The sequence below is a fragment of the Centruroides sculpturatus genome, unplaced genomic scaffold (assembly GCF_000671375.1).
Source record: "Centruroides sculpturatus isolate CEXI.00-Female unplaced genomic scaffold, Cexi_2.0 scaffold901, whole genome shotgun sequence".
Taxonomy (NCBI): Eukaryota; Metazoa; Arthropoda; class Arachnida; order Scorpiones; family Buthidae; genus Centruroides; species Centruroides sculpturatus.
Window position 1 is genome coordinate 240,906 of NW_019385090.1, and position 17,594 is coordinate 258,499.

A 17,594-nucleotide genomic window follows, 5' to 3' on the forward strand; every position below is an offset into this window, starting at 1 on the left:
TTTAATTTGACTTCTTGAAGACTTTTAATTTTTCTAAGTAAATAATTTATTATTTTAAACCGATAAATAATTCTTTTTTTTTTTAGCTGTGAAAGTCATTTTATATTTTTATCTAAAATTAATATTAATAATAATAATTTACATATTTAAAATTACGTCAACGAAAATATTTTCAAGCTTCCATCGCGCATTATAAATGATTCTACTTGCTCGAAATATTAAACGATTCTCCATTAAAAAAAATGTGAAATAATTAATTTTTATGAGTAATAATCGTTAGAAATTCCTTAAAAAAATAATAAAATAATTTTTTATTCGAAGTAATTTTATTTTATAATCGTATCTTGGCTTATTTTTCAATATTTTAAATGTCAACAGAGTCATTCATAATTTTAAAAATATATATATAGAGAGAGAAAGAGATTTATAAATAAAACGAATTAATAAATTATATAATGAAAAATACCATTAACTAATGATAAAAATAATCCTTAATTCGTATTAAATTGGTTATTTTAATTATCATTTAAATAATCTTACAATTAATTTTTCTATTTATATTTTATTAAATTCATTCTGAATATATTTTGAATTGATTAATGATTAAACTAATTAATTTTGAATGATTAAAATATTTATAAGTTTCATTCAAATTAAAAAAAAATGATGATTTAAAATGACTTTACAGTTATTAAATTAAATTTCCTCATTTATTTTATCATTTTAAGTTAAAATAAACTATAAATTATAATAAACCGTAGAAGTTTATATTATATAATTCGGATTTAAAAGTGAAATTATTTAATATTTAAGAGATTTAATTATCTAAATTTTACTTATTATTTTCATGATAATTATTGGCAAATCATTTTAAAAAATAAAATTTAATAAAATATATTATTAAATAAAGATTTAAAGATGAATTTATTTCCTTTAAATTCGATTTCTAGCATTAACCGGTCGATCAAATGATAAAATAAATTATTTTTATTGATAAAACTCGCTATAGAGTTAATAAAATAAAATTATTCCGCTACAAAATCATTTCAAGTAAGTAATTAAATTTGAAATTTAATAATTTTTCGTAACTTTCGTCATATTTAAATTGATTATAAACATTAAAAGCTTCGATAGAAATATCACAAATAATAATTAAGTTTAATTAATAAATATAATTATATATTAATGATATTTATTAAGAAAAAATATGTTTTTCTTTTTTTTATCCATCAGTAAATAAGGTCTACAACCCATACAGTAGTATATAAATATTAAAAAGCATTCAAGGATATTCTTTACACGAAAAAGGAGGTTTTTACGAATTTCCTTTCAACTTTTAAGATGTAATTTATAAGTATTTTATTACAGAAGTAATACAACTTTAACACATTTCAAGAGTTCCTAAAATGTGTTTATATACTTTATACTTTTTATTACTTTTTTTTTATTATAAATACGAACTTATGCTATAATTATGTACATTAAAATGGATAACGATTCTTCGCTGGAATGTTATATTAAGCAAACAATAGAAGAGAAACTCGTATAAAACTCTTATGGCATGTGAGAAGAGAAGATAAGCAACATGAGAACGTCCACATCATCCGACTTATGCATCTAAGATAAACATAGTTTATACTGATTAAGTTTAAAGCCTTTTAAATCCATTATTGTATAATCTATCTGGTAAATATTTATAATTAAACTTATCTCGTGCCGTAACTAGTGGATAAAGCTTAATTTCTAATATATTAAAATTCTTTAAATGAATTTAATTACCGGAACTGTGTTACGTTTATGTTTAAAAATGATGAATTAACTATTATTCAGACTTTTATTTTTAAATTGAATAAAGAACGTAACGGTTTATCATTAATTCATTTCTTAGAAAAAGACTGTATAGGACTATACATATTAAATGTTGACATTACGATAACGCCTACATCACGGAGTCATTGCAGCAATTTTGAGCCAATATGCTAGCTTGTATAGTATTTATTTTTAGAATATTAACGGTTAAATCTTATAAATTTAACCTATCGATTGGGAAAAAGCTATAAAAGTATCGAATGTGCCTCTAATAGCAAGAGTATATTAAGGTTGATGATGCTTAATCTCATATCACTTTCTAGGAAACGATATTTTGTTTCATAGTAAAGTAAGGACTATGAACTGATCAATTACACATAATAGTGAGATATATGAGAAATATTCACTTAAATATCTTATCAATAAGTTAATCTACGTATATTTATTTTTAGGCAGTAATGGACATTTTCTTAAAAATTCTTTAAAAATAAATGGCAAGAATTGAGATTTTTATAATCTAAAACCTGTTGAGAGATTTAAAAAAATAAATATATATAAACTAGTTTAGATTATAATTTTCAGTTTCAAGAAAATAATCATAGAAATTTTCAACGTAAATAGATTTTACATATATAATATGTTATGATATAAAGATTATTTTATGTAGAGAAAGATCCATTCATCATTATCTGATGATAAAACACTAGATTACAATTATCAAACGCAGGAAATATTTCTAAATGTATTTTTAAAATTTCCCAATTAATCATTTCTTACATATGATTTCATCTGTAAAGTGTTTAGTAAGAAATTAGGACGAGTTACAAGTCTGAATGCAAAACATACAAACACACACACACATATATATATATATAGTGTGTGTTTGTATGTTTTGCATTTCGGGCTATCTTTGTTTGTCGGATGCCGATTCAAGGACGAAACGACTTGCTTCGTATGAAAAATTGCTGCGATAAGTTAGCACAAAAAGATAAAAAGGGTCAAATATCACTTATGTAGATATGTGTTATGACGTAATAAATATCAGTGACGAACAATAGGAACTCAGGAAACAACACAGACGAAAACAGACAAGATAAAAGTTAGACAGAGGGGGGGGTACGCAACTGTTTGCGTTTTCCTACACCAGAGAGCGTCTCGATAAAGTACCGGGGTGACGTTACGGAGCCAAACTCGCCAAAAGCGCTTCCGCGATGTTGCCACGGTAACGGACGTTTTCCATTACCCCGACGGGTTGGAAAATACTCTCTCTCGAACAAATTTAATATTATTTTGAAAATTTAATTTAAAAAAATGTAAAACTCCAAATAGATTATTAATATAATACACAACTTAAAAAAAAAACTTACATTAACGTCGAGCGTGATAATTTATAAAAATTCGCGTAAAATCGAATAATCTTTCAACATCAATTACTAATGTCACACATTCAACATACCACAGTTACCATAGTTACATGGGGGCAAAACATCTGCCAGACGTAACCCCCAGGGGTCATTCGCCGACCTTGATACATAAGTTGTCATGGATACAATAAGCGAAAGGAAGAGAATCCCGCATATCAATATTGACGTCATTTAAGATTTGAGGAACCTTATATAACTTTTCCTTCTTTTAAATTTCATTTAACAATTTTTCAAAACTCTTTTTAAATATTCATAGACGTTATAGTTGTATAAACATGCCTTTATTATTATTAAATAATGAAACACTTTCTGTTATTAAAATCGATTTAATTTACTTATGGTATGTATTGACGTGTATGACACAACGAATACAACAAAAAAAAAGGAAATTTTTTAAAAGGAAATTACGTCAGATGTTGTTTACTTAACCCCTCAGTTACATAAAAGTTCTTGGAGCCAACAATCTCTAATCTAGAATCTGTAAAACAAAAAGCTATCTCGTGTTGAAAATACACGAAAATTTGGAATTTTGGTCAAAGAAAGAACGAAAAAGTGAGATGTCAAAATGCAGGAATTTTATTTTATCTCAGGGTCATCGACCCAACTCGTCTATTAAAGATTGTTTTATAAAAATTTAAGTTGCAGCCAGAAAATAAAATCAAGTGTTTAGATACAAAGAAATATACGATATTTAATATATAAAATATTTCTGGACATGTGCTAAGGATAAAATAACTCGAGCAATCCGAGTAAAGTAAATCTATATGGCTACACCATTTCTAACATAACTTCGAAATTAACTTCAAGGCCGGATGAAAACTACACAATATCAAATACCCTCAACAATAATGGCAATTACGGAATTAAAATTACTTAACAAAACTAAACCGTCTTCAGATGCAAAATTATATACTGTACATTTTAAAACAGTCGGCTCGATAACGAGAAGTAGTACGTCGCCTTTTAATAAATTTATTTATATTTAGCCTATGTAATAGAAAAAAGGTGTGTACGAATGATATATGCGGATGATTGTCATAATAAAATTTGGGTTGTGTTAAAACTACAAGAGGCAGATAGCGATAGGGTTTTTTTATAGCAACAATTGCTTATTTTTAGAGCGAATTTACATTAATCGCTATCCTTGCACATATATGGATTTACGAACTATTACGGTCCACCTAAGCCAGTAAGGAATAGCGCGACCCATTTACAACCACCTTAAAAACCGAAAGGGTTACAGCTGTTTAAAGATACTAGAATTCTACTCACCTATAAAAATAACATAGAAGAAACATAGAAGATAAAATCGTGCCTTCAACATAATTGAATCATCCGATCATCGAAACCCATTCTCGTTCTTCGGCATCTCACATACTCTTCGAATATTTAAAAGAAAATTTTTTTTTAATTATAATTGTAACAACATGGAAATTAAAAGAGCTTTCCACCGATTCCTGTTCTATGCGAACACAACAAAGTTAAGGGAGTAAAAACTGCACCGCTTTCAACCGTATGTACAGTTCGTAGGGGGATAACGAGTCTATACTCCCCTATATTTGTATGGGGCATACGTCGCCTGTCCAGACGTCCACCGAAGTCCAACTAAATTGCCACAAATGTATCCCCCTCGACAAGCATCCAGACTCTCTGAACCGGTCTACGGCGCCGACACAGACAGGTAGCTACCAAACTCTAGTCTGAAGGGGGTTGCGGCAGTCTAGCGGAGGGGAGGATTCTCTCCTGGATACGGCTATTTAGACGACCATGACGTCACTGCCTGACGTCAGCTACAGTGTATGTCGATTACCGCAGATGTCTGTGCCTATCGCACTCGCACCCGTGTTCTATACTCGACGCTCAACCCTTTTGTTTTCTCTTAAAACAACAATAACAAAAAAAAAAAACGCATACATGTCTGTCCGTATATAGTTTCATCTGACCTTTTTTTTGTATTTTTAATCCGTTGTCGTATCGATTAACAATCGAAAAAATTTTATTCGTGGTCGTAAGGTTGTTGTATACAGACTGAAAAATGTTGTCTTAATGATGCCGTAGCACGTCTCGTTGCAACGACCTTACAAATAATTGTTTCTACATCTTTGGTACATTGATCAAATTTAATTTAACACTGGCATTTTTATGATTGATTACGCGAATTTTGGTTCCGGTTTTGCATAAATTATTAAAATTTCGTGTCTTCTGGCGGACTTTTTTTTTATATTTTGTGGATATTTAAATGGATATTTGACGGAGAGGGAAGGAAAAACACGATAGCCCGAAACGTAGACGGATAATTTAGACTACAAAGAGAATTTGTGAATCGAGCAATATCGGAGTCCTTGTGTAATAGACAATGGCATAAACCTTCCTCCAGACAGAAATGTCTATAAATAGAAGAATGGCGATCAATGAGATTTAATAAAAAGATCAAAAAGTTTTTAACATTCGGCGTGTCCATCGTCGACAATTTCGAAATACAACTAAACAACTAAAGTTATTTGCTTAAGAAGCAAAATCGATCAAGTTTATTTTTTTCTCGTCGAGTATAAAAATCAATTCTCTGATTACATCTTCTTCTCTTAAGAAATATGCAACATTTCAAGCAATTATATAATTAATAAAAAATTTTTAAAAAATCGCATAGGTTATAACATTTTCCACTTTTCTTATTCTATTAGAAATATCTTTTAATTCAGAAATTCCTCGAAATTGTGCAATTCATATCAAAATATTATTTCAGACAAAATTATCAACGGTACAAATTCTTATAAACAGGATAGTTGCAGTTTTGAAATATCATTCGTTACTTTCCATAAATATTTAGACAAAGAAAAACCTCAAAATTCTGATATTTTATGCATTCTTCGAAATCTATATGCTTTATTCTCAAAATAATCTGCACACGTTTTGCTTTTTCAATGTATTTATATTGAATAAATACGATTCTCCGTTCTAGATTACCTGTCACAACTGTTCATGTGTTTAAATGAATGCAGAATTTTTTACGATTTCTTTCTTATTTATTTTTTTATAGATTTTCGAGCTTTTTTTTCTCCTCCTTTTTTCCCTTTTTTTTCTTTTTTTATATAAACGAAGCTTTCATTCGACTTTCTCTCCGATGGGTCGTAATTGATACAAACTCGTTAGATTTGATGACAGCGTCATCTGTGGAGAATAAGAAATATTATTTTTATCAAATAAATTTAAAAAGGAAAAAAAGATCCTAGAAATTTAATTTAGTATCTCGGAAATAATTTTTAGAAACGTAATCAATCAAAAGATGCTTAAATTAATTTTGAAAAACTATTTGATTGATTTCATCCCATTAAGAATATATATTTATTTTTTAATTCGAGAATGGATTAACTGGCGGATTAATGTCATCTTCAAAAGAATAATCTCGCTAGTAAGCCACTATGTTAATTGGATTAAGTTTTCATCGTTTTCAAGGTTTCTTCGGGTTTTACAGGAGGAAAATTACAACAGCAAAACGTGTTTTATATACCGTAGAAGCGGACATGACCAGCAAAAGGAGAAACTCGCTAGATAAACTTCAAGGTAAGTCGCTAACGTTAATACTTTTTTTTATATCCGATCAAATTACAGCCTTATAAATCCATTAAACGAAAATTAAATCGAAAAGTTTGCGTTTTCATCCAATAAATTTTATAAACAATCAACTTTAAATACGATTTAATAACTATAAAACGTGGCAAAATCAACTTTAGTACTTCCAGATAGATATTTACCGTGTCAAAACCTTAACTGATAAAACAAAAATGCACGTCAATATTCAGTTCTTCAAATCCTTTGATATTTTATGACAAATTTAATTTAAGTTCTTTAAAATATTACACTTAAAGTCATTGCCATTTTAATAGTACTGGCCTATTTAAAGATGTTAGAGTTAGTTGAATTTTAATATTTCCTTCGGGAGATAATAAAATTTGAATATCAGATCAGCGGATATTTGTTATTATCGTAAAAATTATGCTAAAATATCTTAAAAAATTATTATAAAACGTTAAATATAATCCGTTTAATGATATAAAAGATAGCGTGTATACGAGTAATCTTATAGTTGTTTTGAGCAAATTTAAATCGGGTTAGAAAGTGGAATTGTAGAAGTGGGAGACCTAATTTTACCGATTCAAGTTTAATAATTTACTATTAAAATTCGCATTTCTGATACACTCGAATGCTTAGCAGTAATATAAAATGCAAAAATCAATGGATGTACAGTGTAATGATTGCAATCTATTCCGTTACCTTACTGCTGTATTATTTCCAGTTTTACGTGCGGTTTATATTATTTTTTAGGGAAATTTTACGATAATATTTATTTTATCTCGAGTTATTTAATGTGCAATAGCGAATTATTTATTTGTGTTATTCCAAATGTCGGTATTCGATGAAACAAAAACGTGTTGTCTTCACTTTATACAGACATCTGGATAAAATAAAGGCGCATTAGTTAGAATAAATATATTTGTACGCCAATAAAAATGGCGTATAATATTTATTTATAATTATAAAAGAATTTAACTTTAAGTTTTTTTTTAAAAAAAAGTTATTAAAAACCACATGAAAATAAGTATTTAAAAATTAAATTAGCGACGAAATACATGAAAAGATTGTTGTATAACAGAATGACTAACAAAATTGAAGTATTGAATAATCATCTAAATTATTACCTCAAGATATTAAAGAAAAAAATATTGCAAAATAATAATAATTAAACAAGAATTTCAAGTTTAGCCAATACACTATTTTATATTTTTATTTCTTTTTTATATTAGGAATTTTTTCTCGATGATGTTGTTTTAATGAAAAAAAAATAGTCGAAGTGATGTTTTATACATGTAATTTTGAAATGATAACATACGTTTGTGCATATAATAATAATAATATGCACATCCTGTTCATGTAATAGATTTATTATTAATATACTCGTAGCAGTTGGATATCAAAAATATTTATAATTCAATAAAGTAACAAGAGTTTTTTTTTCTATTAAAACTGAGAAATATTTAAAAATAATAGCCTAATAAATAAATAAATAACGAAAAAGTGTTATATTTTCCTCGTTTTGTTGAGTTAGGCTATATATAGTAGAACAGAATCTATAACCTAGATGTATAAGTATATGAAACATATACCTTATAAACAATGCACATGAAACAATTTTAAAAGTAACTTATACAATTTTAAAAGTAACTTTCACAGTTCCCTTATTTTGATTAATATTCAAAATTAACTTTTATTGTAACGTAGCAAAAGTTTGATATTCTGACCTTAAGCTTGCGTTATTATTTTTTTAAGAAGAAATCATTAGTTTACGTAAACCTTGAACAGGAAAATGAGAGGAATGACGTTTCACATCCTTCCTTAAGCAGTAAGGTTATAGGGTGATTTTTCAATCGACACTGATTAATAATCACTTTTGGTATTATTGATATATTTACAGATTTCACTGTTTTTTTGCTGAAAAATCGAGATCTTTTGATGTTTAAAGTAACTTCATTGTGGATCTGGTTTCAACAACTGATCGTATTTCTCAGAAACCTTTCAAAACCAAGTTCGTGGAAAGAATTATGGAACAAATTGCTGATGATGATGTGCGCTATAAAAACCAGTAAGATTTTTAAAATATATTTTTTGATTCAAAGCCAAATTAAGTTTATTATTTTATCAAAGATATATTTAGATACGTTATTGATATATAATTTAGATACGTTATTGATATATAAATTAGTGATGATTTCTCAATTTTAGGATTTACAGTAGATGCTAAGGAGAAACGCCGTTTATTAGAATGGGTATCTAGTAAAATCTCTCATGGTAAAAAGCCTACAGATTTTACTGATTCCTGGAAAGATGGTATAATTCTCTGCGCTTTAATTGAAGGAATAATCGAAGGTTCGTGTCCTAGATACGACCTCCTTCATGAAGATCAGGCGGCTTCCAACTTGAGTCTGGCTCTACATTTAATTGAAAATAACATAGGAATCAAACCGGTAAGAATTTTAATAATATTCATATTTCTATCCAATACATGTAATAAAATGTTATACATTTATTCAGAGTATGAGTGTCGACGATTTTCTTAATTGCGATTTTACGACAGAACGTAAATTGATTTGTTTGGTTTCGCAATTAAAACTCGCATCGGCCAAACTTCGATTGAAATCGGTAATTCAGAGACCCGTGATCAAATTAAATGCGGTAACTGTTATTGGGCCCAAACAAGACTGTGTAGCAAAAGGAATGGGCTTGATGTTGGCAGTTAAAGGAAGAAAGGCCAGATTCAGCATTTTCTTAAAGACAGGTTGTACCATGAATATAGTTATCGAAATCCGGGGACCAAATAATACGCTTTGCAGCGAAAGAATCACCAATAGATCTCCAAAAAGAAGAGTGCCTATGGAACAGAATGAAGAAGAGACTAAAAGGAAAATTCCTTTTGAATATATTATTCAACCTAAAAAGATTGTTGTCAGCTATACACCTTTAGTGAAAGGGGAACACAAACTTAGTATTATCTGGCAAGGGCAGCACATCATGGGAAGTCCTTACACCATTTCAGTTGACGATGCAAAGAACATAGGTTCTTTAACACCTCGCAAAAACTTGGTACGTCCTCTTCACAGAGCAGAAACTGAAGATGATTTACTAACGAGAAGATGCAAGTGTAAAAATAAAAAAGAAATGTATTCAAATGTAAATTTAGGATCGGTTAGAAAGCGTCGTATTTTACGTCATTTTGTAATGATCGATGGCAAAGAAATTGTTATAGAAGACAGTAGTCCGGAGAAATTAACTAAAACAATCAGAAATTTTACGTTTGGTAAAGAAAACAGTAATGATAACTCTTCGAATAGAAAAACAGTCAAGAATTTAAACGATGATGTAAATATTCAGACGGATATTAATTTTGATTTCAAATACAAGTTTGATGGAGACCCACAAGCTTCGATTACCGATAATTCGAATTTTATAAAAATGCAATCTGGATCAACCCCAATAGAATTTGGAAGTAAATTATTAAATAATACTCATCGATCGACACGAATAGATTTAGATTGTCGTACTGAAGAGAGAGAACATTTGAATGAAAATGTAAAGGATACACTAAAGCCACCCATATGTGATACGTCTATTATTGAAAGTCAAATACAAAATGATAATTTTTTTGTAGATTCAGAAAAAACGTCAGATGAGAATTCAAATTTACAATCGAATACAAATATATTTCAGTCAAATTTACAATGTTTTGCCGACGAATCTGATGATATTATAGATACTTCGAAACAAAAAGATTCAGATAATTTCAATCATTCAGAATTCGAGCAAAACAATGAAACGAAACAGAAAATTTTGTCTTCTCCCTTGAATTTGGCCAAATTCGATTCTCTAGAAATATTCAATTGCGACATTAAATCTTTAATTGCTCTTAAAAAACAACGTGATTTAGAAAATCTCAAAGTAGAAGAAAAAATGGATATTGCAATTAATCGGAAACCTTCGGAAGAATCAAATTTAATTGATAGAAAACCATCGGAAAAATCAAACTTAATCGATCGAAAATCATCGGAAGAATCAAACTTAATCGATCGGAAACCACCAGAAGAATCAAACCTAATCGATCGGAAACTCTCGGAAAAATCAACTTCAATTGATTGGAAACCATCGGAAGAATCAAACTTAATCGATCGGAAACCATCAGAAGAATCAAACCTAATCGATCGGAAATCTCCGGAAGAATCAAACCTAATCGATCGGAAACCATCAGAAGAATCAAACCTAATCGATCGGAAACCTTCAGAAGAATCAAACCTAATCGATCTTTCTTCTCCTATTTTTAGCCAATCAAATAAATCTGTATCCAAAAACCCCGAAATGTTAGTAAATGAAATTCAAAACGATTCGTTTGTTGTTAGAAAAAGAAACAAAGAAACAGTTTTGAAAGACTGTTCGTTTACACAACATAGTAAAAGATTTGGACAGCATTTTGAATGTTTAGATATTAATGTTAATGATGTTAGTTTTCCATCAGAAAATATAAATGAAATAAAAAATTATAAAATTTTCAAACATCAACCAATAACATTTGAAGTATTTTCTACTTCTTTTGAGGAACACGAAATGAAAAACGATGACGACTTTAATGACTTAACAGAATTGAAACCACGAGATCGGAATTATGCAAAATCCGATCAAAATTTACTTGAAAATGAAACTAAAGATACGTCAACAATAAAAGAATGTTTGGAGAATATTCCTGTGACTGAAACCATTAGGATTGGTGAAACGAAAGAAAAATTATCGAAAAAAGAATCTTTTGATTCTACAGAAAATATCTCAGTGGTTGAAAATATCAAGAATGACTCCGAAGAGGAAGAACTGCAATTTAAAGATTTAGTACAAACTAAGAAACAATATTGGGAAAAAAAATTAGAAGTAAAAGAAAAATTTCCTGTTAAGCTACCTCGAAGAACTGAAGGCAATCGAATCAACCGATTAAAATGTTTTTGGCAAAATATTAGTGATTCTTAGCTTCATTTTCTTTCCTTAAGGTGAAGAGCATAAATCTAAAATTAGATTTTTGAATTTTATTGATTATTTATTCAATAATAGCAATTAATCGAAATGATTATATGCTATTTTGTATTGAACCTAAAAAGCTTATTGAAAGCTAATTCCTCTTTAGACTTTTACGATTGCTGATTTACTTTCATAGCACTAATGCTTAAAAGAAGAAAACTCAATTTACTAAAATAAAATCTTTAAAGTGATAGTTTCAGTTCAAAGCATGGTTACAGAAAAATATCAAAACGAATATCACTATATATGTACTAACATCTATATGTTAGCTTCAAAAAAGAACTGCCAGAAGAGGATGTCCATTTCCCAGTTGAAATGCTTCGGCCAGTATAATCATTGTAAATAAAGACTGGAATTTTTATAAAATATCAAAGTCCAAATATGATACACATAAAATTTCTAATTTCTAGGATCAAGTTTGTTACACAAAGTTTTCAACTCTCTACTGATTCTAAGGACAGCTTCAATTTTTTCAATTATTATTGACGATCCTAATCCATGATAGGATGATCAACGTGAATGAGCAATAAGGAAACTTAAGTCCTTTTATATGAAAAAAAATAATCCAAAAACACAAGTAAGAAAAAAAGCAAACGATCGGCATCGAAAACAAATATAAGATGTACAAAAATATTGTTTGTTTGAATATTTTCTGCATACAAGAACAAAGTTTTGTGATAGTTGAGATTAAATTGTAAATAAAAAGTATTTCATTCGATATCGAAATACAAAAATCTTCCTCAATACAATGGATCATTCATTGTTCTAAAAAAGATAACAAATTGAAAGGTAATATACATAATATGATTATTCATATTGGTACGATTCGATCAATATTTACAGTATACCAGTACTTTTCAACCTTTTTCTAATAGTGGTGCCCCAACTTGTTAATTTTTTCTTGCCACATCCTTACTTCTTTACATACTTTAATATGCATTGTAAATACAAGTACAGTGCAATTAGTTTAAATTATATACTGTATTTCCAATAAAATAATTAAAAGTATTAATTATTTAATACCTTTGTAATTACATATGAATATACAATTACTTTTGATAATACACGTAAAAACCGTTATGGTGCGTGCTGCTCATCACCACATTTCGCGTGACCTCTGAAGTATCATTGCAGCATCCCGGTTGAAAATCTTGTATACTGTCCAAAAAACCTGTATCAAAATTGGACATCCAAATGAAAAAATATCTTTCTACATTTTATATTTGACATCTTATATTACATTTTACATTTTTTATGTCCAATAAACGTGCTTCCTTGTGCTCTTTGGATGTATATATTAGAATTATGATTCTTTCTCTGATGTCCCTCCATACTTCGGTGATAGCATAGAGCACAGGGCTTTGTCGTAGTACGTTTATTTTACATGTAAAATTTTTTTTTCATGTCAAACTTTGAAATAAAAATTTGGGAATTTTTTTAAAAAAGTAAAAAATAATACAAGAACTAAAATATTTTTCATTCAATCAACAAAATACAGACATTTAAAACTGATAAATGTAAAAGTGATGTATGTATATAATGTCAATTGTATTTTATGAATAATTAAAATTCAAAATTTTTAGTTTGATTTTCGCTCATTATTTGAATTCTTAAAAATAACTTTTGACTTTGCTGCCTTAAGCACATTATTTTCCTTAGATACAAAATATATACTTCATCTTTACTGTGATTTGAATTTTTAAAGAAGTTATGCTGTGCAGGACCCAGTTAAAGAAGCTGCAACTGACCCGTGAATATTTATGTGGCTAAGTATCGGAGATGACCTTCCCCCTCAACTTCCTTGGCTCCAGCAGAGAGCTTCTCAGGTCTTCGAGATGAATGCAGATGACTTTTCCCATACAATCTACATACAAGTTTACGTTGCATTCATAATTCATAATTGAAAAATCTCGTTACACAAAGGAATTTCAGGAACGAGAGTAAGTGTACAACATTTGGAAATCACTGTCTACCCCGAGAAAATTTTATACCATATATCATTAACTTTCTGAATGAATTTGCTTAATTTCGTTGTTTGAAAATAATACACCTTTAGACTTTATTATTAATATACAATTTTTTTTTTTATTTTCCCGGCTCTGTTATTTATAACAGAGGAGAAGTATGGCTATCGGTAATAAAATGACTGCCAAGATTTTTACATTTTTGGACTCAGGGGATCCTGAAACTTCGAGAAATGCAAAAAATCGGGTTTTTTTTATGTATGTATTGATGTTTGGAGGGTACTATTTTGTTCACCCTCTTTGAAGTTCAATAACTCTTGTGCTTTTCTTCGTAAAGTTCTGAAATTTTACTGGAAGGTTTGTGTATTGAGGGATTAATGCTATTAAATTTTTAAGGTTAAAGGTCGACGGGGAGGGAAGATAGAGGGAGTAGTGTGCTAGAGGGATAGAGGGAGTCGAGTAAGATCAGGCTTAATAATGATTTTTCTCGTTATTACCATTTAGACTTTTTATAAAACTCATCCCACCCTCAAAATTAAGCTTTTTGCCATTTTATAATAATTGAAAATTTATAAAAAGCTTTTAAAATAAAATATCGGAATAGATGGTGCCACGCAGTTTTAAATGCTGCCGGGAAAGTTAAGCCACTCGTTGCTGTATTTTTAAATTATTTATACAGTAATTCGTTCAAGCTAATCGTAATTTTAGCTTAATTTAAAGATGTCTACTTTTTGAAACAGAATACCGTTAGTTTTTTCTTTTAAAGATAAAAACTGAATTTTATACAATTAGATGTTACGAGAGAAATCAAATCTCTCTTCAAATATTCGAGAGGTTAATGATAGAAGGAAAAAAAGTAGAATTACTTTTTAAATCAAGTTTTAATATCTTTAGTTTGTTTCCCATTTTTCCATCATTCCAATTTTTTCCGTATAATTTTGATACTGTAATTTTATCGTGTTCTGGATCTTTTATGGAAAGTTGGAAAGGTAAAAAGTGAGTCTTTAAGTGAGAAAAGGACATGATGTAAATTACTGTTGCTACAGCAAGTCAAATATTTTATGAGCCTTTTGATCACAACGCATAAATTTAGCTATCCAGTTCTCACCTGATCTGTCTTTACCAAGAAAGTGAAATATTGTTTAAGTTCTTCAATACGTTTTACAGAACGCTTTTAATATCAATATTTAGTTTGTCATTACTTTGTTTGTCACAAATGTGCAGTCTGCAACATATTGAATATTTTGAGTTCAGTAGTTTACATTTCTGGAAAATCAAATTTGTTTTGTAAAATTAATATCGTTGTCTCAAGAATAAGAGAAAATACTATTAATAATTAACGAATTTTCCATGGGTCGTTTTAAAAATTTATTGAGTTCTCCCAACTGATTATTCATCTTGATCATCAGAAAAATGTAGGTCCTTATTTTATACATTATGTTTCGATGTTCAATATTTTAATACAATTAGAAACAGCTTGATATGGCCGTTGTCTGAAGCATCAATTGCTCAGAATAAAATGTTAAATATGGTTGAAGGATAAGCTAAGTGTAACTTATTTGTGATTTTCTTTGCAGTAGTTGCTACAAATTTTTTTTTTTTGTTTGTTTTAACTGTTGGAATCATGGCCATCCTTAGAACGGGAAAACGGGGCACTTGCCCATTCCTAAGATTATAATTTATGGAATTTTTCACTCAATCATAAAAATGATTGAGATATGTAGCCTTACCCTTGACGATGGAATGCTTTGATGCAATACTGTATTCTATTATCTACTTGTAAAAAACACGAACAATCTAATAAAAATTTATGTAATTGTCTCCAAGCTTCGTCCCCCTGAAAAATTTTCTGCGAACGCCTATGGTAAGAATGTTTATTATGTAGTGCGATACATTTGAATTTCTTTTTTATTTTTGGACTTTCCGCCCCGTGAGCACAAATAAAAGCCTTTTCCATGTCATTGTGAACTCGGCCAAGTCCACAATGGAGTGAGGGACAAACCCCAACATATCGNCGTAAGTTCGGGGTATTACTGTACAGTACTTGAGGTAGCAACCATAATTTTATTGTCTCCACTAGTTGTTACAAATATAGATACTTGAATTATTCAAAAATCAATTAAGCAGTTGATATGTCAGAAGCACTCTTTTTATCATTTTCCTCACCACGAAATACAATAAATAACTTACTCAAGAATAGTTCTGATACGTAATTAATAGCGAGGTTGCAGCCGAAGTTTTCAACGCAAAAACCTGTACGTCGGACGTTCAGCTCCGCCATCCTATAAGCCTAAAAGTTTGACAATGGCGTTTGAAACGTCAGCGGAATCATGCTCGACGTTCCAAACGCCATTGTCAAACTTCTAGGCTTACAGGAAGGCGGAGCTGAACGTCCGACGTACAGGTTTTCGCATTGAAAACGTCGGACGCAACCTCGCTAATATTAAATGGTTTCAATAATCTTTTTTCAAAATAAGTCTTGTAATCGCTATCACAATAGTACAATTATTAATTAAGTTCAAATGATTAAAGACATATTTGAATTATTTAAAGTTGAAATTTCTGCAAAGTTGTTCATTTAAATTTGTTTACTACGAATTTATTTCTTTAGCGGGCAACCAGTGTTTGCCACTTACAAGTTAGCCTAATTGTATTTTCGAAGTTATCGTATGTTGCGGGCATTTCAACTCAAAATTCACCTAAAAACTTGATCTAGCGAAAATCAAAATAGTTGATAACCTTAACATATGCAGAAAAATTAGTCCTCTACGTTAGACAAGATACTTCTACTTTTTTACGAATCATACATCTGAGGAACAAAAAGGAAGATAATTAGCATAAATAATAATGAAAAAAAAATAGAAAACCATGTAGTTAGCTAAAGAAATTGGCAATTTATTCTAAAATCCATAGATTTAAGCATTCAGAATAATTTTACTGAATTGCACTGTTTTCATGCAAAAAGATTTCAATAAAATAAATTTCTGAAAATACTTCTGATAAAAAATATTCTAGTCTTAAATCTCTCTTCAATTGCCAAAATTCTGCATTAGAATATCTTAGAAATAATTACAGCCGTAAAATTACTCTATCCATTCAAATGTAGGAAAAACATTAAATATAACAATTTCTGGTGGTCTGATAAAGTATGGAAAATTGATGATTAATTACAAGCTATTTTCATAATTACCTAAAAAGTATCGCAGTTTTTTGGGAGGCAGAAAAACTTAAATATGTATTTGGGTCATTCTAAGTTAAGAGGTACTTTCAACGTCCATGAGAAAAAAATCACATTTTTTTCAAAAATTTGTTTGAAATAATGTTATCATCTCTCAAAACTCACCATCTTTTTTATGGCCACTTAAATTCATTACTTAAATATACTTAATTTAGTCACAATAGTACTTCAAACATGAAAAACATATCTCCCCTGGCCTGTCCCCTAACCGATTCTGTTCGTGTATCAGTAATTTTAAATACATAGAAATCTATTAAAATATCAAAATCATTCATTTTAATAAAATAGGATAAGTAAATTATTGTAATCTAACAAGTAAAATTACGTAATATTTCTTTTTCATAAAAAAATATTTACATCTAATTTGTCCCGCATTTTTCGCGTCTCGTCCCCTGGCATTTTGTATTTGTCAAAAAACGATGTTTGTTTACTTTGTCGCGGGAAATTGTGACCTTGAACACATTTCATTGGACGTGAAGTTAGCAGCAAGTATCAAGCAAGCTAACCACACAGCAATTTTGTCAGTGATTTCGGTAACGTTACTCTGTGGGT

General features: G+C 29.3%; 2 protein-coding genes across 2 annotated transcripts in view; one reads left to right on the forward strand and one right to left on the reverse strand.

Moving 5' to 3' along the window:
- Positions 1 to 4,942, reverse strand: part of LOC111634524 (bone morphogenetic protein receptor type-2-like) — an 18,829-nt gene extending 13,887 nt beyond the window's left edge. Inside the window, exon 1 of the mRNA XM_023379321.1 lies at positions 4,506 to 4,942. Coding sequence (XP_023235089.1) covers positions 4,506 to 4,557 — 52 coding nt within the window. The 5' untranslated portion in view covers positions 4,558 to 4,942. The remainder of the gene's footprint in view (positions 1 to 4,505) is intronic.
- A 1,575-nt stretch (positions 4,943 to 6,517) lies between these two features.
- LOC111634531 (spindle pole body component 110-like) lies at positions 6,518 to 13,324 on the forward strand. Its single transcript, XM_023379328.1, has 4 exons — positions 6,518 to 6,794; positions 8,704 to 8,871; positions 9,012 to 9,253; positions 9,321 to 13,324. Exons 1-4 carry the CDS (start codon positions 6,653 to 6,655, stop codon positions 11,790 to 11,792), a joined length of 3,024 nt encoding a protein of 1,007 aa, XP_023235096.1. The 5' UTR covers positions 6,518 to 6,652; the 3' UTR covers positions 11,793 to 13,324.
- Positions 13,325 to 17,594: the final 4,270 nt, after the last annotated feature.